The sequence below is a fragment of the Mobula birostris genome, chromosome 13 (assembly GCF_030028105.1).
Source record: "Mobula birostris isolate sMobBir1 chromosome 13, sMobBir1.hap1, whole genome shotgun sequence".
Lineage (NCBI taxonomy): Eukaryota > Metazoa > Chordata > Chondrichthyes > Myliobatiformes > Myliobatidae > Mobula > Mobula birostris.
In genome coordinates this window covers 63,372,288-63,398,333 of record NC_092382.1, presented here as the reverse complement: position 1 = coordinate 63,398,333, position 26,046 = coordinate 63,372,288, and the positions used below count along the sequence as shown (strand labels likewise).

General features: G+C 40.9%; 1 protein-coding gene across 1 annotated transcript; it reads right to left on the bottom strand.

Annotated features, from left to right (window-relative positions):
• Positions 1 to 1,415: 1,415 nt before the first annotated feature.
• LOC140207649 (scavenger receptor cysteine-rich type 1 protein M130-like) lies at positions 1,416 to 25,729 on the bottom strand. The gene is made up of 13 exons (XM_072276202.1): positions 25,653 to 25,729; positions 24,358 to 24,669; positions 20,213 to 20,527; positions 19,282 to 19,596; positions 11,318 to 11,632; positions 9,254 to 9,571; positions 9,100 to 9,174; positions 7,347 to 7,658; positions 7,181 to 7,216; positions 5,575 to 5,691; positions 4,646 to 4,753; positions 2,633 to 2,743; positions 1,416 to 1,736 (listed from the first exon to the last, which is right to left on the bottom strand). The coding sequence occupies exons 2-13, from the start codon at positions 24,563 to 24,565 to the stop codon at positions 1,723 to 1,725; spliced, it is 2,244 nt and encodes a 747-aa protein (XP_072132303.1). The 5' UTR covers positions 24,566 to 24,669; positions 25,653 to 25,729; the 3' UTR covers positions 1,416 to 1,722.
• Positions 25,730 to 26,046: the final 317 nt, after the last annotated feature.

The window sequence follows — 26,046 nt, the reverse complement described above, 5'->3', positions numbered from 1 at the left end:
TCTTTAGACAACAATGACTAGTACGTCACCGGTTGCTGGGTAAAGCTTCTTTTTGACTGTCCAAAACAGTAAGCTAAGGCGCCCATAAGGTGATTGATCATTAATTAATCATTGTTCTTCGTCTATACCCGTATTTACCCCTTCACCCCAGCAGAGGGTTGTTAGAGATTACAGCAGGGCATTGATAGGATGCAGAATTGGGCTGGGAAGTGGAAGGTGGAGTTCAACTCAGATAAATGTGAAGCGGTTCATTGCGGTAGGTCAAATTTGAAGAAAACATATCATTAATCATAACAGTCTTGGCAGTGTTACGGATAAACGAGAGCTTGGACTCCGTGCCCATAGGACAGGCAAAGCTGCTGTGCAGGTTGTCAGTGTTGATAAGAGGGTGTACAGCGTGATGGCCTTCATCAACCGTGGTATTGAGTGAATTCAAGAGCCTTGGGGTAATGTTGCAGCAAGAGACGTCTATAGTTGGATCCCACTTGGAGTACTACGTTCAGTTCTGGTCACCTCACTACAGGAAAGATGTGGATACTATGGAGAGAGTGCAGAGGAAACTTACAAGTCTGTTGCCTGGATTGGGGAGCAGGCCTTATGAGAACAGGTTGAGTGAACCCGGCCTTTTCTCCTTGGAGCGACGGAGAAGGAGAGGTGACCTGATAGAGGTGTAAAAGATGGTGAGAGGAATTGATCGTGTGGATAGCCAGAGACTTTTTTCCCCCAGAGCTGAAGTGGCTACAACGAGTTCGCATAGTTTTAAGGTGCTTAGAAGAAGGTACATGTGTAATGTCGGGGGTATGTTTTTCCACACAGAGAGTGGCGGGTGAGCAGAATGCACTGCCAGCAAAGGTGGGAGATGCTGATAAAATAGGTTCTTTCAAGAGAGATGAGTAGATGAAGCTTGGAAAATAGAGAGCCTTGCGGCAGGGAAATTCTCAGCAGTTTATATGATCGGTACAACACTCTGGGCCAAAGACCCTATAATGTGCCGTAGATTTCCGTGTTTCTCTGTCTTTATCAATACGTCCGTTAGAGGGAATAGAGCAATAGAAAATAACAATATGAAAATCTGCAGATTTATCTTTCTGGATAGGAGGAAATGACATGCTATCAGGTGTTGTTCGTTTTATTTAATGTAAAATCAATACTCTCAATAGTAGAAGAAGTTGTGCACTTTTTTATAAATTTGACCTGACAAATACTTCGAAGTTATTTCTTGTTGTATAAAAGGGATTGCAATTAAATGCTAACACCGATAAGAATATTGTTTTCGTGAATATATTAAGGTATCTAGATTTTAAGTAGCAAAGTAATCGCACTGAAAGTAGCAATCACTTTAAGATGGATTACAAGCATCGCCAAAGTATGCTACCTCAATATAAATGTAGAATTTAATTCAAAACAATCATATGGAATTCTTCCCGCATTTATTATATTAGTTCCATAGTCTGCTGCTAATATTTGAGCACCGCACCCTTTATTGTGTATATATTGAACAATTCTACAACCGCGTACTTTACAGACAATAACATATAGAAAGTGCAAGCAAAAGAGAGCACATTTAGTTTTTTTTTGGTCTTCAACGGGCTGATGTGAAGTATGGGAATGAACCGTCGACGATTCGAGCTGCAAGTGATTTGGAAATCCTGGTGTGCTGTCGGTCATTTCATCATTGCTGTCAGTCGAAGAGAAAACATGGAAAGCCAGATGCAAGCGAATCTACGACTGGGCCTCTGTTCGAGCGAAAATGAGGGGCATCAAATTGAATAGAAAAACACAGTTTCACCAAACAAAGTAACTTTTGGAACAATGTTCAATGTGGAGTCAAAACAAACAATTTCTTTGAAACATCCATTGTTGGCGACAGATTGTCTGCAATATTTCTGGCTTACACAACCAGTCCGCTTCGACTTTTAAAAAGTAGTATATTAAAAGAACATGTGGAGTGTGCAATGTCACAAAATTCGCTTTAACCTTGGAAATCATGTTCTGCACGCATAAAAACAGAGCTTCTCATAGGCCACTGACGGAAACTTGATGTATTTTTGGAAACAGAGTGTTAAACAGACACAAAAATACATCAGAAAATACAAGGCAACCAATGAATATATATTTCTGGTTACTGTGGATAGTCTAGAAGAAAGGAAAGAACTCGTCTTGTTCGTTCTGAACAATATCGGCAATTCAGGGTAGCAGAATATCAACACAACCACTGTCCGTCACGTTCACACAGTCTAAGCAATAAATTATGTCACTCACAACATCATTGCGATCGTCAGGAACCAGATCATGGAGCGATCATATATAAAACTTTATTTCTGCCGATTGCCGCTGTACAACAAATTACTTGGGATGATGAACTATTTTCTCATACTCCGAACATGCTCATTTATTTCATTTTTAAAGGACTATAATTCAAAGTAATTTAAAAGGAGGAAATCAATGATTTATTAAATTGAATGCTGACTACAGACTTCATTAACACTCTTCCTGTAACGCAAGATCCTCACAAAACCACGAGATTGTTCAATCACATCAATACACACATAGAAGGACAATTTTCTTTGCTGGGTTATGATTACAGACTGATTGAACCAAAGTAGAGCAAAATGAAAATAAGTGTACTGACCATGAATATTGGAAAACAACCCTTCAGGGTCTTGTAGATCATGACATGCACTATATAGATAGTCGTTGGTGTAATATTCGGCTTCATTAATGGAAGGAATGGATCCAGTAACTAAAATTCAATGAAAGAGATCATCAAGGTATTTGTTTGGTATTTTTCTTGTTTTTGTAATGAACACATCATTCAATCATCGCGTCAATGACTGTATCATCTTTACCTTAAATGGCATAATCGTTGAATACCGTTCAATAGAAAGTGAAAAGGAAGATGCGCGTTCCGCCTTCAATTGCTAATGAAACAATCGATATGTGTTTATGGAATCGATTTTATTGCTAACTCGTTTGTGTATTGCTCTTGTTAACGCTTTCATTGACGGATGAAGGTGACTAAGACAAGCCTGCTGGAGGAGAATGAGGAAATATGTAGATAGAAAGACAGATAGATTGATAAAGTAATACAATGCAAAGGTATTTATCTCGGCCTTCCTTTAAGTGGGGACAGTTAATGTTATCGGTTACAGTTCAGTCGATATATTAAGCAAAAATAAAATCAGCTGAAGTGACTAAAGTCGTCATCCAATTAGCAGAACATTTTTATAGGGAAAATAGTTCAAGTTCCTAGTTAAATGTCTTCGTGCAAGAATGTGAGTCGGTACGTCCTTGGAAAGTTTGGTAGAGTGAGCCATAGTTCGTGGTGGGTAAAGTATTGGAGAGGATAGTCAGCGACATAATTTACCTGCTTAAACCACACTCAGAATATCACGCTCAGTTCTGGTCAGCTCATTTTAGAAAGGTATGAATCCTCAGAGATAGTGTAGAAGAGATTGAACACAATGATTCCCGAACTAGGGGCAACAATTTATAATTATAGATTGTTCGAGCTGGACCTTTCCTCCTTAGAGGCTTTTCCCAGATCGGAAGTGGTTAATATGAGGAAGCTACCTTTAACCTGATTCGAAGAAACAACGCAGTGTTGTCAGTGGTAATTTTGCTAGATAGATAGGGGTGAAAGCGTGGAACGCCCTTTCGCGCTGGTATTGGAGATAGATATATTAGGGCCATTTAAGAAACTTTTCTGTGGCCACATGTGGTCCATTGCTTTATGTGAAAGCAACTAAAGAATGTGTAGGAAGGGAGAGCAAAATTGATCCCGTGTAAGTTAACAGGTCGGCACAACACCGTGAGCATAAGGAACCGTACTGTGCCATATTGCTCGATGTTCAATGTTCTCCGTTCTGCATTCTACTGGCGAACAGGGAAAAGTTCAGAATTCGGAATTGCTGAGAAAAGTGCGAGTTATTTCAGGAAAGAAGAAAGGGAATGCCTCTAATACTCTGAAATATTGGAGACTATATCAGCAGATGCTGGCAGAGTATGCTTCAGATTTCTATTATCCATTGAGCTTCCGTACGTTGATGGTGAGTAATATCATACCACTCCAGACTCCACACTCAGACAGCTGATACCTGGTTCTCAGCATCCTTCATAATTCATATCTATTGTGCCGTCGAACAATCTATATGGCTTTTCATCATCTACTTACCGCATCTACTTATGTCCTCGAAGCTTCTGACTTAATTTCTCACGTGCCTTAAGGTTTCCTTTCCCCTCATCCGGTCTCGCCTATCACCTGCCAACCTGTACTCCTTCCCCATGCTCCATCTCCTTATTTTGGCTTCTGTAACTCCTTTACAGAGCTAATAAAGTGTTTTGGTTCGAAACGTTGACAGTTCATTCTCCACCATAGGTGCACCTTGATCTGCTGAGTTCCAGTAGAACATTGTGCGCTTTGCTCAAGATTTCCAGCATCCGCAGAATCTCTTGTGTTTATTGTATAACTTCACACTATTATTTTTCTTGTTACAATTTCATTTCTGAAGTTCCTATACAGCCATTTGTGTGTGTGTGTGTGTGTGTGTGTGTTTTATTATTATTGCTTGATTTTGTTACCAATATTGGATGAATTGAGACGGTATCAATTTGTACATAGCGGATTCCGTGTCATACTACACACCTGAACCTTGCATCTCAGTAAATTTCTTGAATGGTGGAATATTCTCAATTTCCTCGTAAATTGCTTGGTAAAAGTCAACAGGTGATCCATAGCCACTCATTAGTGCATCTAATAAAGAGAGAGTGGGGATGAACATCCGCATAAACGAATTTGTACACGAACATTATGCTTAAACTAAAATTAATTAAAATGATCTTAGTCAAGGTGAAGAGTTAGTGAACGTGATCGTTGAATCGACCGATGTGTGGATGATGCCTCTGGCCAATCAACCGAATAAATTTGGCATCAGAAAGATGAAAGGAAGGGTACAGAATAATGAGCATATTTCCGATTATTGTTTAATAGTGAATACACATCACATTTGAATCGATGACAAGTTTAATATTATGATTAGATAGATGCGAATGCCATCATTAATGGTAGCGGATGAAGACAGGATGGAAATTTAGAGGTCACTCCAGAACATGACAGAGAAAGCCTGGCTGTGTTGAAGAAATATAAAAGCATCGTGAATATGGAATGATGAAATGATAAGATGATGAAGAATGGGGAAAATGCCTCCTCTTACTTCGATTGGGAGAACCGTATCAGAATATTCGAGGATACAGAGCAGATTCTTGAAATTTATACTTCCAGGTGTTCAGAGCATGGAGGTATTACAGTGAGATACACAGTAAGGTAGCCACTTAACAAATCAAATTTAACCATTTTCCATTACTACATAATGAAAATTTATCATAACTCCACGATCACTAAGGGCCAGTGAAAACCACCATTACAAATGTCCCACGGAAGGCAAATAAATTCCCAACAAAAGCGATGAAAACATATTTAAGTTTAGTCATGTTTGCACAAAGATCATGTTTTGGGAAAACCCAAAAAAACTGAAAACGTCACAATAAAACGTCGATGTAAGGATTGGCCCTCACCACTGATTGCTGACCGTCTCCTTGCTATCGTCACCAGTATTAATAACTCAATGATGAATACAAATCCAAGGGTTATGCAGACAGTAACCATGATGGATGGGGTCCAGTTTCCAAAATCTTAAAACGAAAAGTAAAAACATGTATTTCGATAAACACGAAACAAACACTATACATCCAATGCAACGAAATTTTGAGCGATCTTTAATGAACTTAATCATACATTCAGTTATCACGATTTTTAAAAGTTATATCCCTATGTATTTCATGACAGAAAGAGCGGAGCGGAGACACAAAGACTATTTCACAATAAAGCCTGATATGTCAAAAGTATTTCCCAGCACAATAAACCTTCTCTCCTTCACCTGGTATCAGATCAGGATAAACACCTCAAGTAACGTCGTGTTCAAATTCCATTTCCCCGCACATTGCTGGATTGAAACAGCAAGAAGGAAGGTGAGTTTAATTATAAGAAAACATTTCCAGGAAAAAAAAATATTCCATCGTACTTATCCTTGCATTTCTGTTAACCGCCTCCAATCAGCACAGAGAGATTTAGCTAGTAATGGTACACGGTTAAGTGTACACTCAATGAATTCAGAAAATATTGGAAAGCTGCCGAATATTATCACTGACACTCTGATTGTAACCAGCAGCTGCGGAATTATTTTCATTCCAATTATGTACTTATACGCCAGGCCTACATAGCGAGGTTGGTCTTTATGAAGGCAGAGCAATACTGAGGAAATGGGATCTTATACCCTTACTATTTCTTCCTGCACGGGTGCATGCAGGGTCCAAAAATAAGACTGAGCACTTGCACTGTTACAAATCGTCACCAAATCTCGAATACTATTTCGGGTCCGACATTTTATTCAACTATATTGCCGTTGAGCACACATTATATGCAGCGCCTTCGCAGGATAACTAAATAATCATCAGACCATGCTCCCTTCTCACTGATGCGATGTACCGGAGCCTTGGGTCCTCACAACTGGGCTCAGAAATAATTATTACCTCTCAACCACCATGCTCCTGATAGGGTGCATTACTTCAATTATTCCAGTGGTAAACTGATTCCACAACCTATAATTTATTTCAAGGGTTACATAACTCTTGTTCTCAGCATTAATTTTTACTGATCAACTTGTTGACATTTTTTTCTGATTTTGCATTTGCGTACTTAGCTGCTTTTTGCTATTTGTTATTTTTCCGCGCTTGTTTCTGAGTAGTTCTTTAAAGTTTCTGTTGCGTTTCTATACATGTACAGTGAATGCCGTAAGAAAACGAATCTCAAGGCAGTATAGGACGATATATGGATATTTGGTAACAAATTTCCTTTGAACTTTAATATTTAGTATCTGCAAACACCAAAACTTTCTCAAGAGTATTGGACGAGCAACTAATTGATTCACAGAAAATGTCTGACCGGGAGTGGAGATCATGTTTTTAACAATTCTGCATATTCCTGCTCAAAATATTTGAGAAGACGATCAGGATCCCATACAGTTCTAAAATATCTATTGTGAACTCAGCAATTAGGAAATGCGAATAATCAATTCTTGATATCTGCAGCATAGATGCAAAATGTAAGCGTCAAAATCCATACCTGAATTGTTGCGTTCAGTAGGAGTCACTCCGGAACCTGTGTACATATTGCAAAGAAGTTTCAGAAAACGCATCTCTATTGATGTTTATATTGGATATTTCTCATTCTGAAATTAACAAATCATTTGAAGAGAAATTGGAAATGTCAGACAAAGCACAGAGCATACCAGAACAAAGAACGATGACATCTTCTTTGTGATCACAGTCGTGTTGACCAAATGATGAGGAACGACAGCTGGACAGAAAAGGTTCACTTCCCGTGCATTTTACTTCATCAAGCCAGACAGGACCGGCTGCCTGGGTCATTTTAACATCTTCTGGAGCCCAGAGAGCAAGGCCACACCTTAGCTGTCTACAGACAACATTGGCATCAGCCAGATCCCAAGAGTCGTCACACACCGTGCCCCAGCTGTCATTAAACCAGACTTCAAGCTTTCCGGAGCAGTTGTGATTGCTGCTAACAAGACGCAATGGAACATCTAGGCATGAAACAATAAAATTGAGATTTATTTAATAATTAGTCTGGGAATCTGAAGTTCGTCAGAGAGAAAATAGAACTAATTATAGAACGCAAGGGCAGGCACCTCGGCCCACCATTTCTTTATCCAACACTGCCAAATTATACCACCTCTCTTCTGCCTCACATAATCGATATCGCTCAAATATTTACACTTGCCTACTCCAGCTGAAAGCCTTTTAATCACGATAACTGTAAATATTTCTATTATCACTCCTCAAAACCTGCTCCAAGCAATATCATTCTCAATTTACCAATAAAGGTTTTCCTCAACCACTTCATTTAAGCCGTCATCTGTCACCTTAAATACGTCCATTAATATTTGATTTTTTTTTTACAATGGTTCAGACTCTCTACCTGGCCTGTCTCACCTAATGATACGTATCTATTAGGACTCATTTTAGGTGCAGAATGGACCCCAAGTGTTTCCATTCCTTCTTATCCAGGCAGACTCTGAGTAAATCTCTTTTATAAACCCCACATGCTTCTTGAAATGCGACGAATGGAAATATAAATGATATGAAATCATTGCTTTTCATATCCACAAATAGTTTATGAAGTCCATTCATTGTTGAACGAACAGGCAACATATCTTATTCTTATCATTAGTGTCCGATTAATGAAGGCATTACGTCACAGACCTTGCTCTTCAACTCATACTTCATCATGAAATGCTGAAAGACATGATGAAGGACAAAACCAATTTCACTGTCAGCCAGTTTGTTTTTTGTCTTCAGTTCATACCGGCGAAACAAAAAACACTCGAATACAGCTCATGCACATCTTTCAACTCCAACCATAAATTGTGGGCGTTATATATACGTCGTCCTATGTTCTCTCTAGTTAACCACTTGTGTTATTTTGGTTAAGTAATACAGAATGCCTTGCTCTCTCATTTTCTCATATTTCCAACGAAATAGATATCTTTTATCTATTGATCGTAGCCTTTATTCACCTTTCTATATTGCCCAATAGCCCGACCGTCTTTATGTATCCTGCTGTTTAGATATATTTACTTCATTTGTTTTATCCAAATCAACAATGTCTCTCGCCTTTGACTATCTCCATACTTTCCCTCGTTCACTTCCCTCCTTCCAAGGTAATACCGATTCCCAAGTCCGTCCAGCTGGTCAGGAGACAATTCCTGCATATCATTTATAATCTTGCCTGATAACAAATGTTCCCGAGGAATTCCAATTAACTCCCTCTATCTTCTGTCTGGACATGGAATTCGTCACAATTCACTCCCCTTTGGCAGTGCTCAACAGAGTCGTGGGAAACCAGGATTCTGGTCAATGCGCGCCCAATTTCGTAGAGGGCAAGAGGAACGAAATTTATTTTTCTGATAGCGGCATTAATACAAGGTTTTCTGATTTCAGCAAAGAAGTTTTCGAATTCGTCACCTTTTAAAGGGAAAGAGGAGAATGCGTTTTCTTGCAAGCAGCCTCTTTCAGTGATTCCTTCCGTCATATTGGTTTCTGTTGACAAAATAAATATTTTGACGGATTTATACATAAATATGTAAAACGTAAATAGATATAAGACTGTCTTATTTACCTTCGCAAGCAACTCCTGCATCCTCAGTATGGTCACACTGGTGTTTTCCCCACGGTTGCGACTGACACTGCCAAAGGGTCGATTCGTGTGAAGTACATTCAATCTCATCCAACCATATAGGTCCACGTCCCTTTCCAAATTGATATGAGCCAGGATAAATATTATTCATTGGTCCACATTTCATTTGTTTGCAAATCACTTCTGCAGACTTGCCATAAAGGTTCGTGGAACAGACTGTTCCCCAGGTCCTGTTGTACCACACTTCAATTCGTCCTTTGCATCGACTACCTCCGTCCTGCAGGCGCAACTTTTTGTGCTCTGATAAGGATGCATTTGAAGACAAAAGTTGTCGCAAAATTAGCATACAATGGGAAACGCGTTTTTTTTCTACTTCTGCAACAGAAATTAGCCGTGTGTGTGTGTGTGTGTGTGTAGAACAAAGATAAAAAAATAAAATGAGCACATTCAGTAGGAAGTTATTGATTAGCAAAATTAAACGAACCCAGGAAGCACGGAGTGATATATTGTGCTGAATTACTGAAAGGAGGGTACGGGTTAGTGACGGAACATTGAGGAATAGAAGATCGAGCGTCTGATACTGGAATCTTATTGGATTCACCAACAATTGAGAATGGTAAATATTTGAATTCATTTAAGGAAGAAGTATGATGAGCAGGGAGAATCTGTCCATCCTCTGTCCTTAACGAAAAGTATGAATTGAGACATTGGAAATATGTTGACCGACAGAAACCGCCACTTGCTCTTCAGGGCAAAAAAAAACGTGGTTAAGTGTTTTGACTGTCCCTCAGTACCTCATTCTTAAGACCGCACCTACTAAATCCAGACTAGTAACAGACTGTGATGAAATAAAGGCGAAATTACAATATTATTTTCATTTATTCTATCCCCCGATTCGATAAGAGTGTTTAAAACTGATTTTAGGATTTATTTGTGTATATATATAATATATATTCCAGGCATTATCTTCGGAGATTCTAATGTAATCACCTACACTATTTAATCGCATGCAAATCACCTTGTTTTGAATTCGGAAAAGCTGACCTCACATTAGCTTCTGGCTTTTTGCCACTTCATTTAGCCACAGCTACTCTGATTGTGTTATCTGTCTTTTATTCCTTTCTGCGGCAATACAACTCAATAGAATATTCGTCTTCTCTGGACACACTACAGCCTTCTAGTCTCGGTATCAAATTTCTACCGTTGGCTCTTTTAGTTGATTTTGTTTACAGATATTATTTTACTCCTGACTTTTTTCCCAATTAATTCAGTAAGTGAGAAGAAGAGGTAAAGAAACATGGGGAAAAAGAAACAATGGGAATTGAAAGACAATGCTATGTTTTTGAATCTTTTTTTTTTTTGGATTTTATTATACGGAATTTCCATCGATCCGATTTGATAAATTGTATTATTCTGTCTCTCCTGATTTGGACTGCTATGTTATTTCTAGTCACTAGATGGCCCTGCTTACTCGCATGTTCACAGCAACTTACTACTGCTTTGCTAAGTAATTGAATTTCATCATAAGATCAGGTATTTAAGAATCACTTGCATATTTTAATCTGAAACACTTTGCTACGGGTCGAAGGAATTTGGATCAATATTTGAATCTATCTTTTGTAAGAACGCCTAGCAGTATTTTTTTTTTCACAGCTCCTCGAGTAGTGTAACGAGTTGGTGAACAGTCAGTCAACCATCAAACTACACCGATACATAGACTGGAGATTATTTATTTGCCTCGCTTGAGTAAAGAAAACGGGGAAGCACTTGAGCGACGGCAGAAGAATTATCAGGCAGAATCAATACTGAAATAAGGATGATTAATGTTATGACATTAGTAATGGGAAATATAAACATTCCAGATACAAAGGGAATAAGTTTAATGTTTCTGCGTACGTGTGCTCCACGCATTATCAACATTTAGACAGTTCATTCTGGCCCAATCGTCTCCTGTCCAGTTTTACATTATTTATTACATCTCCGTAGTCATGGCGTGCTGCACAGACAAAGAAAAGTAAATTTAAAGAAAATTGAAATGTTCTTTACCAGAGCATGTCAATGTCACAGCTTCTTTTTGACTGCAGTCATGTTCGGCCCATGGTGCTGATGGACATTCCCAGAGAAATGTTTCGTTACCCGAGCATCTCACTTCATCTAACCAAACTGGGGGAGGGCGTCTTCCGCAGTAACCGTGAGTTTTATACTCCAAAGCATATCCACAACCCAGTTGTCTGCAGACCACGTTGGCGTCGACCAGATCCCAGGAGTCGTCACAAACCATGCCCCAAGATCCACGGTAATAAACCTCTAGCTGACCAGCACATGGATCTTCACTTCCGGAGAGTCGTAACTGCAAGTGGCCTATCGAACAGTAATATGGAAAGTAAATCAATACATTGGAAAGTAGAAACATCACCGGCTTCTCGTTTCTAAAGATGATTCTGAGATTATTATTATTGCTCTTAAAAAGAGCTGTGCCATGATGTAACAATTATTCCAGAATTTGAAAATGTTTGAAATCCAAGTATAAAATGTGAAAGTTTGGATGAATACAACATATGAAGAAACGCAGAGTTGCTTCTATCATTAAGGAGGGAACTCAGAGGCTGGTAGTTGGACGTTTTCCCACATCTGCTGCTATTCCATTTTCCTGCCTTTCGCACAAACGAGGAAACTAGTTAGCCTGATCTCAGTGTTTGGAAATATATCGGGATCTATTATTAATGAGAAGGCAGAAGACAAACACATGTCTGACAAATGTACTTGCCTGACAAATCTGTTGGAATTATTTGAAGAAATAATAAGTAGGATCGACAGAGGAGAAGCGGTTGATTTTGCGGTACTTGGATCTTCAAACGGCCATCGTCAACCTGCCGCACATGTGGCTGCTTACCGAGTTAGAGCCCGTGGTATTAAAGGAAATATTCTAGGATGGACAGAGCAGTCGCTGATTGGCAGTAGGCAAAGATCGGGAATGAAGGGAACCTTTTCCCGTTGGCCGCCGGTGACACGTGGTGTTTTTAGTGGTCTGTGATTGGACCAATTCTTTTTACGTTATGCGTCAATGATTTGGATGATTGTGTTGATGAATTTGCTCAGAGGTTTGCAGACAATACGAAGGTAGCTGGAGGGACAGTCAGATTTGTGGAGGTGATAGGACACAGAAACACAAATATAGTTTAGGAAAGTGGACAAAAATGACAGATGCAATACCGTTTTGGGTAGTTGGATGCTCATGCACTTTGGTAGAAAAAAAAAGAAAGGTTTGACTGTTTCCTAACTGGAGAGAAAATACAAAAAGAAAAGAAGCGCAGAAGGGCTTGGGAGCCCCTGTGCAGGATTCTCCAGACGACAGTTTACTGGTGTGAGCCGGTGGATAACAAGACAAGTGTAATGGATGTAATTTTGGGACTATGTGAAGCACTGGTGAGACCTCACAAGTAGTAATCAGTGCAATTTTGGGCCCCTTATCTTAGATTGGATCTGCTGAACAAGGAGGGCGTCAAAGGAGGTTCACTAGAATGTCTTTTCATAAGAAGACCGTTTGATGGCTCTGGGTTGTGTTCACCAAAATTCAGAATAAATACCATGCCGAATCCTCGAAACTAGATTAGATTAGATTAGTTTCAATTTTATTGTCATTGTGCCGAGTACAAATACGAAGCCAATGAAATGCACTCAGCATCTGACCTGAAATGCAAAGAATAGTGTTATTTACAAAATAACTGCGAATAAAATAAGTGCTACAGCACACAAATATAAAAGTACTGAGACAGTACAATATGGATTCAATACTGCTTAGCGCCGTGATGAGAGGTTCAGCAGTGTCACAGCCTCAGGGAAGAAGCTCTTCCTGTGCCTGCTGGTGCGGGAGCGGAGGCTCCTGTAGCGCCTACCGGTTGGGAGGAGAGCGATAAGTCCATGGTCGGGGTGAGATGCATCCTTGATAATGTTTTTCGCCCTGCCCAGGTAGCGTTCATTGTAGATGTTCTCAACAGTGAGCAATTGCGTGCCGATAATCCGCTGGGCAGTTTTGACCACACGCTGGAACGCTTTGCGGTCCGATACACAAATCTTCCAAGAAACTCTGGATCCGCTGTGCTTTCGCTATAATTGCAGTTCTGTGTTGAGTCTAGGACAGGTGGTCAGGTAATTGAAATTGCTGACCTTCTCCTCATCTGATGCTCCGTTGAGGCCTGACCCATGGACCGGTGGTTTCCTCCACCTGAACTCAATACCTCCTCTTTGTCATGCTGACTTTGAGAAAGTGGTTGGTGCTGTGACACCGCTCCTCAGGATGTTTAATATCCCTTCAAAATGCTATTGTGTCATCAACTTTGTCAGTGGTGTCGTCAGCAAATCTGAGTATGGCAGAGGTGCTGTACTTTGTCATACAGTGTAACGCGAAGGAAACACGGAGCTGTGCTCGCAACCATTTGGAGAACCTGTGCTGATGGAGATTTTGGAGTAGATGTTGTTGCCATTGGGAACATATTGACCGGGTCTGCAGTCCAGGATGCAATTGTATAAGTAGTTATTGAGGTACAGACTTCGAGTTTTTGATCAGTTTTAAGGGGATGGTGGCATTTTATGCTGATCTGCAGTGAAGAAACAACCCTGCAATGTGTGTATCTTTGCTGTCCAGATAATTCTGGATAGTATGAAGAGCCAGTGAGATGACCTCTTTAGTGGACCTATTGCTCCAGTAGGAAAATTTGGGCCGGACAAGTCTCCTCTGAGGCAGAAGTTGATATGTCCCATTAGCAAATTCTTAAAACACTTCCTCATTGTTGCTGCCATTGTAACTGACAGATAGTTATTCAGGCAGATCATCAGGTTCTCCTAAGAAACCAGTATGTGAAATATACTTGAAGTTGGTGGCGACATCAGACTGCCGAAGAAAGATGCGAAAGAGCACGATAGGCAGTTGATCAGCTCAGTTCTGAACTGGTTGGCCAGCCATCCCTTCTGGGCCGTATGCTTTTGGTGAGTTTACCCTCATGAACGCTAATTGCATGTCAGCCTCACAGTCTTGAATCACAGAATTATCGGGGGCTCCGGGAATACTTGATGGCTCGCCCATGTTTTGACAGTCAAAGCGGGCATAAAGTGGATTGAACCCATCTGGAAGCGAAGCTTTTTCCCACTACGTCGCTTGATTTTACACTGTGCAAACCCGTCCAAAATGGTCGAGCTTGCTTCATGGATTTCAGCAAGGCATTTAAAAAAGTACACGATGAAAGGTTTAATTAGAAAATAAGGAGACAGGGGATCCAAGGGGACATTGCTTTGTGGATTCAGTGACCAGCGGGGTGCCTCAGGGATCTGTTGGACCCCTACTCTTCGTGAATCTTATAAATGCTGTGAATGAGGAAGTGGAGGGATGGGTTAGTAATATTGCTGATGACACAAAGGTTGGGAGTGTTGTGGATAGTGTGGGGGGTTGTCAGAGGTTACAGCGGTACATTGATAGGATGTAAAACTGGGCTGAGAAGTGGCAGATAGAGTTCAACTTAGATAAATGTAAGATGGTTCATTTTGTTAGGTAGTTCGAATACAATAGCAGAATAAAGTATTAATGGTAAGACTATCGGCAGGGCCGAGTATCAGAGGGATCTTGGGGTCCGAGTCCATTAGACAATCAGGGTGCTGGGCAGTTTGACTCTGTGGTTAAGTAAGATTACGGTGCATTGGCCTTCATAAATCGTAAGACTGAGTTTGGGAGCCGACAGGTAATGTTGTGGCTATATAGGAACCTGGTCAGACCCCTCTTGAAGTACTGTGCTCAGTTCTGGTCGCCTCACTACAGGAAACATGTGAAAAGCATAGAAAGGGTGCAGAGGAGACTTACAAGGATGTTGCCTGGGCTAGTTACAGAGGAGATGACATGGGTAAATGGTTTTTTGTTTTTTTTTTAACGCAGAGAGTGGTGAGTGTTTGGAATCGGCTGCCGGCGACGGTGGTGATGACGAAAAAGATAGGGCCTTTTAAGAGACACCGAGACAGGTACATGAAGCTCAGGAAAATAGAGGGCTATAGGTAACTCAAGGTAATTTCTAGGGTAAAGACATTTTCGGCACTGCTTTGTGGGACGAAGCAGCTGTTATTATGCTGTAGCTTTTCTATGTTTCTATGTTTCTATGGTTCATGCTTAGTGTGGAAATCCCCTTCACCTTTTACATTTCTTCCTGCATAAAGTACCACGGCCACCTGTAACTTTCTTGTTCACCGGTCTTGTATGCCTCTTTTCTGGTCCTCGCCAGATTGCGAATCTCATGTTTCATCTAATTTTTCGTTTTGCGAAAGATTCTGAGTGATTCTGTACGTCCACACTCGTCTATAATTAATTATATGAAATATGTGAGAACCTCGGTGTTTTCATTCAGATACATAGATATGTTCTTCAACTCTGCTCAGTCCTCCGAAGAGAAGCATCCGATACCCGTCGCTTTTGTCTTCCCCGACGTCCCCTTTGCTGTCCAAATATATAGAGCTTGTCTGCTCGTCTGCAGGTACGAGAAGGGCGACCAAGAAATCAGATTTACCGAAATCCGGTCTGGTCATGCAACGACAGTTTTCCTCAGTTATGCATCCGGATATATAAATTACACGAACGACAAATTAAGAATTGCGCAGATGGATCGGAGGAATGTTCTGGCGGCGATGACAGCAGATGAGAAAAGGCTGAAATTTCTGGGCAGGACAGCCAGGATAGATATGTCGCACAAAGGAAGAAATACTCAATTGGCAGGGGTAGGCAACTGTGTCTGGCAAAAAGAAGTTATGGACTGCATAAAAGCCAAGGAAATGGTATATGAAGTAGAAAAATTGAGTCGGAAATTGGATGATCGGGAACTCTTAAATTCCAACAAAAGGCACCCAAAAAAGCTTGAAATATGAGCGCAGACTAGCCAATAATATGAAAAAAATGGATACCGTGTTTTTTTCAGTTGTATGAAGAGGGAAAGGGAGCTGAACGCTCGTATTAGACCACGGGAAAATGACACTGATGAGGTGGGAATTTGAGATAAAAATTGGCAGATGAGCTTAATATGTACTTTGTATCTGGGGTGCACTGTGAAGGCAGCAGCTGTGAGCTAGTAACCTGTGAATATCAGTTCGCAGGAGAGACTGTTATTTCAAAGGAAAAATGCTTGGCAAACTCAAACGTCTGAAGTCACCTGGACCAAATGGACTAAATCCCGGAATTCGGAGACTGGTTTCAGAAGAGATAACAGATCCTTTGGTCCTGTCCTTTCAAGATTCACTTCATCTTATATATATACATATACATATACATATATATATATATATATATATATCAATAATTTAGACGATGGAATTAAATGCAGCATCTCCAAATTTGTGGATGACGCGAAGCTGGGCGGCAGTGTTAGCTGTGAGGAGGATGCTAAGAGGTTGCAGGGTGACTTGGATAGGTTAGGTGAGTGGGCAAATTCATGGCAGATGCAATTTAATGTGGATAAATGTGAGGTTATCCACTTTGGTGGCAAGAACAGGAAAACAGATTATTATCTGAATGGTGGCCGATTAGGAAAAGGGGAGGTGCAATGAGACCTGGGTGTATTGTACACCAGTCATTGAAAGTGGGCATGCAGGTACAACAGGCGGTGAAAAAGGCGAATGGTACACTGGCATTTATAGCGAGAGGATTCGAGTACAGGAGCAGGGAGGTACTACTGGAGTTGTACAAGGCCTTGGTGAGACCACACCTGGAGTATTGTGTGCAGTTTTGGTCCCCTAATCTGAGGAAAGACAATCTTGCCATAGAGGGAGTACAAAGAAGGTTCACCAGATTGATTCCTGGGATGGCAGGACTTTCATATGATGAAAGACTGGATGAACTAGGTTTATACTCGTTGGAATTTAGAAGATTGAGGGGGGATCTTATTGAAACGTATAAAATTCTAAGGGATTGGACAGGCTAGATGCAGGAAGATTGTTCCCGATATTGGGGAAGTCCAGAACGAGTGGTCACAGTTTGAGGATAAAGGGGAAGCCTTTTAGGACGGAGGTGAGGAAAAACTTCTTCACACAGAGAGTGGTGAATCTCTGGAATTCTCTAAAACAGGAAACAGTTGAGGCCAGTTCATTGGCTATATTTGAGAGCGAGTTAGATATGGCCCCTGTCACTAAAGGGATCGGAGGTATGAAGAGAAAGCATTTCTGAGTTGGATGATCAGCCATGATCATACTGAATGGCGGTGCCGACTAGAAGGGCCGAATGGCCTACTCCTGCACCTATTTTCTCTCTAAAGTATCTACCTTGGTATGGTCCTGGAGGACGGGAAGTATCACTCTGAGAAGGGAGGAAGGCAAAGGAAAGAGAATTATAGTCCAGTTTACCGATCGTCAGTGGTTTGGAACGTTTTGGATTCTATTATAAATGATGTTGTTCCCAGAAAATCTACAGAATATAACAGACAATTAATCTTGAATTAATATCACAAAATCGATCTCTCTCCGACACTCCTGGTGACTAGACATACTGATGCAGAGAAAAAAAAATATTACATGAAAAATGGTATTAGTGCACGGACGAAAATATCACCAAACTACTTCATTAAGAGATGTAGCGAAAAATATTAGAAGTAAAATATAATTATTTCCGTCCTATTTGAACATTTATTTGAGTCCTTATCCCTAATGGTTCCGATCAGAAATACTGCCAGGCGTCAGTACCATCGCCTCGTTTTACACTTCTTTGCAAATTTCCTCTCTCAAATTCCCCCTCCAGAATCCCTTCCTTGTTCAACTAAATGCTCAATTTCCTCTTTTTAAAGCACAGAACGAAGAAAACAGTTGTGCCTGGCATGTAACCTTCTCTATAAACTGCCTATAAATGCCCTAACACATAGCACTCTATTTTACTAAACTTAATGTACCTATCTAAGAGTTTCTGAAAAGACCCTATTTTATCCGCATCCATCACCGGCAGTGCATTTCATGCATCCATCACTCTCTGCAAAAAACTTACCCCTTCCACCCCCTCTGTATCGACTTCCAAAGAACCTTAAAACAATACCCGGTTGTAGTACAATTTAACTCCGAACAAATGACCCAAAATATATTTCCTTTAATCTTTGTATACACCTCTATCAGGTCACCTCTCATCCCCCGTCACTCCAAGAAGAAAAAGCCGGGCTCACGCAACCTATTCTCACAGGGCACAGTCTCCAATCCAGGCAAAACCCTCGTAAATCTCCTCTGCACTCTGTCGATAGTTTCCGCATTTTCTCTGCAGTATGGTGACCAGAACTTAACAGAATAGACCAAGCGGGGTCTGGCCAAGGTGTAACAGTACCCCGCGGCTCTTGATCGTGCCATCGCTTTAACTTAAATCATCATATTTTCAGACCTGAATGGAAGTCTGATTTTGAAAAGTATAAACTGGGAGACTAGCAATAATACGGAGGGAATAAGCAAGGGGCGGGGGGGGGTAGCAGAGAGAGAGAGAGAGAGAGAGAGAGAGAGAGAGGGAGAGAGAGAGAGGGAGAGAGAGAGAGAGAGAGGGAGAAGGCAGGTAGAACTCCCAGTATTTAATTGTAATCAATAGCAAAATTGTCGAACTGCCAGGACGATCCCTTTCAGTATATATCCTAAATTATGAATAAATCGTTGAAAGCCTATGAAGTAAATTCGTAGTTCCAGCGAAGCAGAATTAATTTTGCACATTTTGCCCGGGTAAATGCGTTTTTATTCATCGTGTTCAGTTTTCTATGCACCTTCCCACATTGTACTAGCTAGTCGGTTAATTGATTACAATAAATTCGCTCGTATGTTTTAGGAGCGGAGCTGCCGTAGGAGCTGTGGTTGGGGAAATAAATTGGAAGCCCTGCAAGAGGAGATATGATTGATAACGCCGTTTTGATGAGAGAAATGGAGATATAAATACCTGCAAGTCTCAGTATTTCTAAATTTATCTCTCTAAATAATTCATAGCCACACGATATTAAAAATTACAATTTCCACTTTTCCATGCTATTCACCTGAACATAGGACGCCAACGCCGATGAAGTCAGAGGAAGACCGATTGAATATGGATGTCCTGCAATTTTGGAGATGAGATTCGTTTCCTTCACACTGAAGGTCGGTCACCCACACGGGCCCTTCTTTCCCTCTGTACCCCGAGGCGATGTAGGAGGATGTGGCCACACCGCAACGCAGTTGCTTACAGACGACGTTGGCTTCATTGATAGTCCAAAAGTTATCCTGTATTCTGCTCCATCTGCCATTATCATAAACCTCCACCTGGCCGTCGCAGCGGCTTCCCCCTTCGGTCAGCCGCAGAGACCACATTTCATCTACAATGTGGATGAGATTGTGTAAAACAATTAATAATTACTCAATGTATCCCAGATACTTTCAGCTATTAGCGGCAAATATTAGTTTATACACTAATTTCCTACAAGGCAATCTCCCCAGAAGCCATTTAACCTCTCTTCTCCCTCCGCAGGATAAAAAAAGACGCACACGTAGCGGTCCCAGGCATTATTCTTACTCGCCGAACATAAAGAGAGCCATTTAAAGTTTTATTATAATTCATTGTTCTTTTTCAACTGTTTATAATATGACTTAACTCACCTGCAAATATTACATCTTTATTTTTGCAGATTTTAAAATGGTACAAAAATTACTATCTTGAAACACCAATTGACATAATTCTCTGCACTTTCCAATAATTTCTCCTCAAATTTTAGTTTGATTCACTGTAGTACTCAAGGTCTGTGTATCCAAAATAAAACAGTCCAAATTGCAAACACAGACTGTAGCCACAAAAAAATTTAGATTTGTGGCATATTTTTGCAGAAAACTTTGGATGCATTCAATTGTTCTTTTTTTCTTTTTTTTTTGTCTCTGTTATGGATATCTTTTCGACCAAAGAAGGGTTTCATTCAGACTAATGTTTCAACAGCTCACCGGTGCAGATTAGGCTGGCGTCATTTCCATGCGAACAGCTGATCTGACTCCACGCTGAGACTTGGCAATCAGCTAATCGGGACTCATTGCCCAAACAAATGTAGTTATCCTTCCACACCGGCCCGTTTCCTGTGCCAAAGTATGCATCTCTGGGAGTTTCCTTTACTGCACCACACTGCAGCTGTTCACAGACCACGGCAGCATCTTCCAAGCTGAAGTACTCATCACAAAGTGTTCCCCACTGGTCCCCGTGCTGAATTTCCACCCGGCCAGAACATCTGCTGTCCCCATCAACGAGTCGTGCTACAGAATTCCCTGTTGTATTAATAATTGAATTCAGTTAATTAATCTCAACATAAACTAATTAAAAGAACTTGCACAGGATCGGACCACTATCCAGAGCATCTGCTCGGCAGAGCTTCGCGAAAATAACAGAGTATGGCACAATGTAGACCAGTATATCTTTTATCTGATTGACACACAATCATTTTTTTTCCCAATGCATTTTTAAGTGTTGTGAATAATCTGCATACACCACGACAGGAACCTCGCGTTTTTGTAGGTTTATAACAAAATCAGTGCTATTGTTTCAAACATTGGGCCGAGCAGGTGAAAAAGCGTTTCCTTACCTGATTTCTATACAGTACTCCTGATTTTGTTGATCGTTCACAGTTTCATGCCCATCACTCTAAATGTTACATTTTGTCGAAGTTGAAAATACCAGCATCATATTCCACCCATGCTGTTCTTGCCCACTCAGTGGACGATATGCATATGCATCATATTTATCTATCTATCTATCTATCTATCTATCTATCTATCTACCTATCTATCTATTTACATGTAATATTTGAGGATACTTCCTGCAATCAGATATTGTGCACTCAGACGGGGCATTTTCGATTTTCTCTTTCGTTATTGGCGATTAAATTGATGTTAGTCTTTGCTTGTGATGTTTATTTTCTTTGCACTTTTCCATTGTCTATTTTCATGTTTGTTTCTTTCACTGACGACTCATTTCTTAGGTTAATAAGCAACTTTCAAGTTGTCATTCACGTTAGGCCCCCCAAAATTGTCCGCTGATGATTATATATTACGGGGAATTCACAAGGCATCTGTCTTTGGACTAGCAGCTATATAGTTGATGTTTTATTTATTCTTCTGCTGAGGTTTTTATCATGTTTACAATCGTTATGCAATGGAACGGAAGATCAGCAAGTATGTGAAGAAGTGGCTTAGCGTACCGAGCAGCCTCACCAATTCCGCAATCTATAGTAGCCAGACAAAGCTTACCATCCCAGTGTAATCCCTTGTTGAAGAGTTCAAGGTATCCAAGGTAAGATATTCATGATGCTTCGAGACTCAAAAGACCCTGTCATCACCAACACCCAGCCGGTTGTGAGATCAGGCAGGAAGTTGTCAGCCCATGCAGCAATTGATGAGGCAGAGTCTAGATTGAAGGACAAGGAGGTGGTTGGGGCTACCCAGCTAGGCCGCCAGGGACTTGGCTGGACAGCCCACAAATGGTGGTTGTCCTCTACAGGTGAGGAGCGCCGTGAGCTTGTAACACAAGAAATACGAGAGGTAGAAGAGGAGAAGATGTTAGCTAAAACAGCAGTCCTGGCCAAACAGGGGGCTTGGACCTGGTGGGAAAGTGTTGAACAACGACATCTATGTTGGAATGTTCTGTGGCAGATGGAACCACTCCGCATTTCTGTTCTGTGCAGAGCAGCATACGATCTGCTCCCAACACCTGCCAACCTCAGCACCTGGTATGAAGATAAGACAGACAGATGTGCTGCTTGCGGCGAGAAGGGAACACTTCAAAGTATTTTGATTGCATGCAGAGTCAATCTTTCCTGCGCCATGTACACTTCGAGACATAGTACCGTTCTCAAAGTTGCAACAGAAGCGGTTGAGCAGAGAGTACTGCAGCACAACTTATCTCATGCCCCATGCTGCACAGAACATCGCATATCATTTGTGAAAGAAGGCTCCAAGTCCAGGGTGTACAGCGCAGGCCCACGATCAAGCATACTTTATTCAGCCAATGACTGGTGTGTCAAGGCCGACCTGGACGGAAAAGGCAGTTTCCCGGAGCAAATAGCCTTCACCACATTGCGTCCAGATATAATCGCACGGTCTGACACCAGTAGAGAAGTGGTTATTGGTGAACTCACAGCCCCCTGTGAAAACAACATCGATGAAGCCCATGAGCACAAGTTAACCAAGTATGCAGAATTAATGTCAGAGTGCAGCGACAGACGGGGGAATGTCTCATGCTATCCATTCGAAGTAGGTTGCCGTGGCTTTATTGCGTTCACTTTCCAGAAGTGGCTGCGTGAGCTCGGCTTTACTAGAAGAGAGATCAAGGCAACCAGCAGCGCTGTAGCTGAGGCAGCAGACACAGGATCAGCATGGGTGTGGAGCAAAGGTCCAGAGGGGCAGATAGTCGGACAGCGTATTTATTCCAGTCGGTCTTTATTCTTTGGAACGTAGAAATTTGAGGGGGAACTTGAAAGAGGTATTTAAAATTATGAGAGGGATAGATAGAGTTGACGTGGATAAGCTTTTTCCATTGAGAGTGGGGGAGATTCAAACAAGAGGACATGAGTTGAGAGTTAAAGGGCAAAAGTTTAGGGGTAACATGAGGGGGAACTTCTTTACTTAGAGAGTGGTAGCTGTGTGGAACGAGCTTCCAGCAGAAGTGGTTGAGGCGGATTCGATGATGTCGTTTAAAGTTAAATTGGACAGCTATATGGACAGGAAAGGAATGGAGGGTTATGGGCTGAGTGTGGGTCGGTGGAACTAGGTGAGAGCAAGAGTTCGGCACGGACTAGAATGGCCGAGATGGTCTGTTTCCGTGCTGTAATTGCTGTGTGGTTATATGGTTATATGGTATACATCTTTTGCAAACCCTTCAGTAGTTGTATAGGCACCCGAAGAGTAGACTATCTGTTGGATGGAACAACACTGATAGAGGCAGATGCCAAGTTTTTAAGCTCACCAGTGGGAGGTGGTGCTTTAGCACTGCTGGCCCACCACCTCGAGGGAGTCTTGATCATAAGCGGGCCGAAACTCCTGAAGACAAGTGGCAGATCAACTGATGATCCGACTGGTGACAGCACAAGACAGTTAGCATGTTAGTCCAACTGTATATTCAATTCTTTAATTCTGTTTGTCTCCTTCACTGTTGACTTATTTCTTAGGTTCCTAAGCAACTTTCAAGCTGTTATTCACCTTGGGGCCAACAAAGTGTTCAGTGGTGATTTTAAACTATGGGGAATTCACAAGCCATCTGTCGTTCAACTAACAGCTATATAGTTGTTATTTTAATTACTCTTCTGCTGAGGTTTTTGTCATTTTTACAGTCGTTATGGCTAAATTTGTATCAGTAAAATCCGACGCTATTGCAACAAGTTATCTCTCTCTGATCATGTATATTCTATACTGGTGCAAATGCATGCTTGGAAGTTGTGCTGCAAAAACAATGGTTTGTATTCATCTACAGTTCCGCACCAATTCATCTGTGTGGTTCCTTTCAGAAGAAAGGGGAACCGTTTCGGGCAATATTCAATAATCCAGCAAAGTATCAGTACTAAAATACATAATATTTGATTGTTTTTTCTTAATAGAAATAGCCGTTATATAGCTACAAAGCCTGCTGCGCATTTTAACGTTTAATCAGCTTTATATCTGTATTTCGACACATGACAAAATTCAGTATCATTAAATTTCCTCAAATTATTAATTTTCACGTTAAGGTGTATGATATAATTTGAAAGGCGTGCTGAGAAATTTTGCGGCATGTACTTCGCACTCAACTTCTAAAGGAAAATTCCAGTTCGCATTTTTTATATATTTCCTATTGCAATAATGTATTGTTTAATTTATAATACCGCTGCATGCTACGCTTTTGTTGGTGATTTTTGTTTCAACTTATTGAAGCCTTCAAATATGTTAATTTCTTTCGTCAAAACCCAAATTGAAGTCAATCGTTATTTTATTCTTCAAGCAATTTCACCCTCTTAATCTGTACGTCAATGTCAAATGAAAATGATATCGAACTGTCGTCTGCTGATGCAATTTGCAAATCGCTAATGGGAAAAATGTCGAAAAGAAATACCTGGATCCTAGGTACTCACCAGAGCAGATCACACTGACATCATTCTCATGGGTGCAACGATGAGCTCCTGAAGAAAATGGACAGTCCCACAGCCCCGACTCATTACCCTGACATTCAAAGGCATCAGTCCATATATGTTCTGTTCCTTCTCCAAAATAAGCTCCTCCCCGCACAGCAACAGCGACTCCGCATTGAAGCTGTCGGCACACCACGCTGGCATCATTCATATCCCAGTGCAGATCACACACCGTGTTCCAGGTTTCTCCAAACTGCACTTCCAGTCTTCCAGAGCAGTCATCATTTCCGGACACCAATCTTGGAACTCGGTGGTCTGAGGAAGATATGAAGCACAGTTAGAAAAAAGAACATTTGAGCAATATGCAGCGAACTCCTCTTGCTTTCATTGCATATAAAGTCCCAATTGGTTCTCAAACAGATGACATTGTTTTCCACGTCCAAATTTCATAATGGGATATCGGAACTGAGTATCAAAATTACTTTCTCTCTTTGGTGGTTAATTAATGCCAGATAATAGATTCTTAACACGTTTATTCCTTTTATTTTTATATCCTCTTTTAACCAGAGGAAATTATATCATCTTTCTTATGGCATGATACCAAAGGCATGAAATATTATTATAATTCAGGGGAAAAAGTAAGAACATTGTTGCTATTACTATTATTATCATCATCATCATCATCATCATCATTATCATCTTTAATTCCAGATACGGTGACGTTTGCATCGAAATTCCAAAAGCATCATTCATTTTTCTCAAAGGGAATACAGGGAAAATGAATTAAAAGAAATACTTTTACTTCCCCATCTTCACGCTATAGTGGAGCCAAGTATTCACTGAAAAACGTGTATAGAAAAAAATGAAGTAATCATTATATATAGATGACAAATACTTCAAGCATGAAATAAATCTGATGAAATTAAGTCAAGATTTTCGACGAGGAGACTATGGCTAAAAAATAGCAGTCCACTTTCAATATTTCTTATTTAGAATTCGACAAAGGTGATAAATGCAAACACGGTAATTAAGTTAAATCAAGACTGACTGCATTAGATTAGATTAGATTATTGTATTAGATTATGAGGACACTGTCCTCGTTTATTGTCATTTGGAAATGCATGCATTAAGAAATGATACAATATTCCTCCAGAGTGATATCACAAAAGAAAAACAGGACAAACCAAAGACTAACACTAACAAGACCACATAATTATAACATATAGTTACAGCAGTGCAACACAATAACATAATTTGATAAAGAGCAGACCATGGGAACAGTAAAAAAAAAGTCTCACATTTCCTATCGACTCCCGATAGTCGCCGATAGCAGACGGAAAAAGGGGGAAACTCTCTCTGCTAGAAAGTTCCAGGCACCGACAACTGTTGGCGCGTTGGAAGCACCTGACCACAGCCGACTCTGAGTCCGTCCGAAAACTTCGAGACTCCGACCAGCCCTTCGACACCGAGCACCGACCACCATCTCTGCCCAGAGCTTGGACCCCGTCCCGGCCGCCGAGCAATAAGCAAAGCCGATGACTCGGAGCCTTCCCCTCCGGAGATTCTGGATCACACAGTAGCAGCGGCAGCGAAGAAGACATTTCGGAATTTTCTCCAGATGTTCCTCCGCTCTCTTACGTCTGTCTCCATCAAATAAGGATTGTGCACGGCACCCTACTTGACAGATTACAG

What these genes read in the sequence shown, in the direction of transcription:
- LOC140207649 (XM_072276202.1), bottom strand. Translation starts at nt 24,565, where the DNA reads ATGAATGATGCCAGCGTGGTGTGCCGACAGCTTCAATGCGGAGTCGCT. An exon ending in TGTCAGTGTGATCTGCTCTG is followed by an intron (nt 20,528 to 24,357) that starts GTGAGTACCTAG and finishes TTAATACAACAG; the next exon opens with GGAATTCTGTAGCACGACTC. An exon ending in CGTTGGCGTCCTATGTTCAG is followed by an intron (nt 11,633 to 19,281) that starts GTGAATAGCATG and finishes ACTGTTCGATAG; the next exon opens with GCCACTTGCAGTTACGACTC.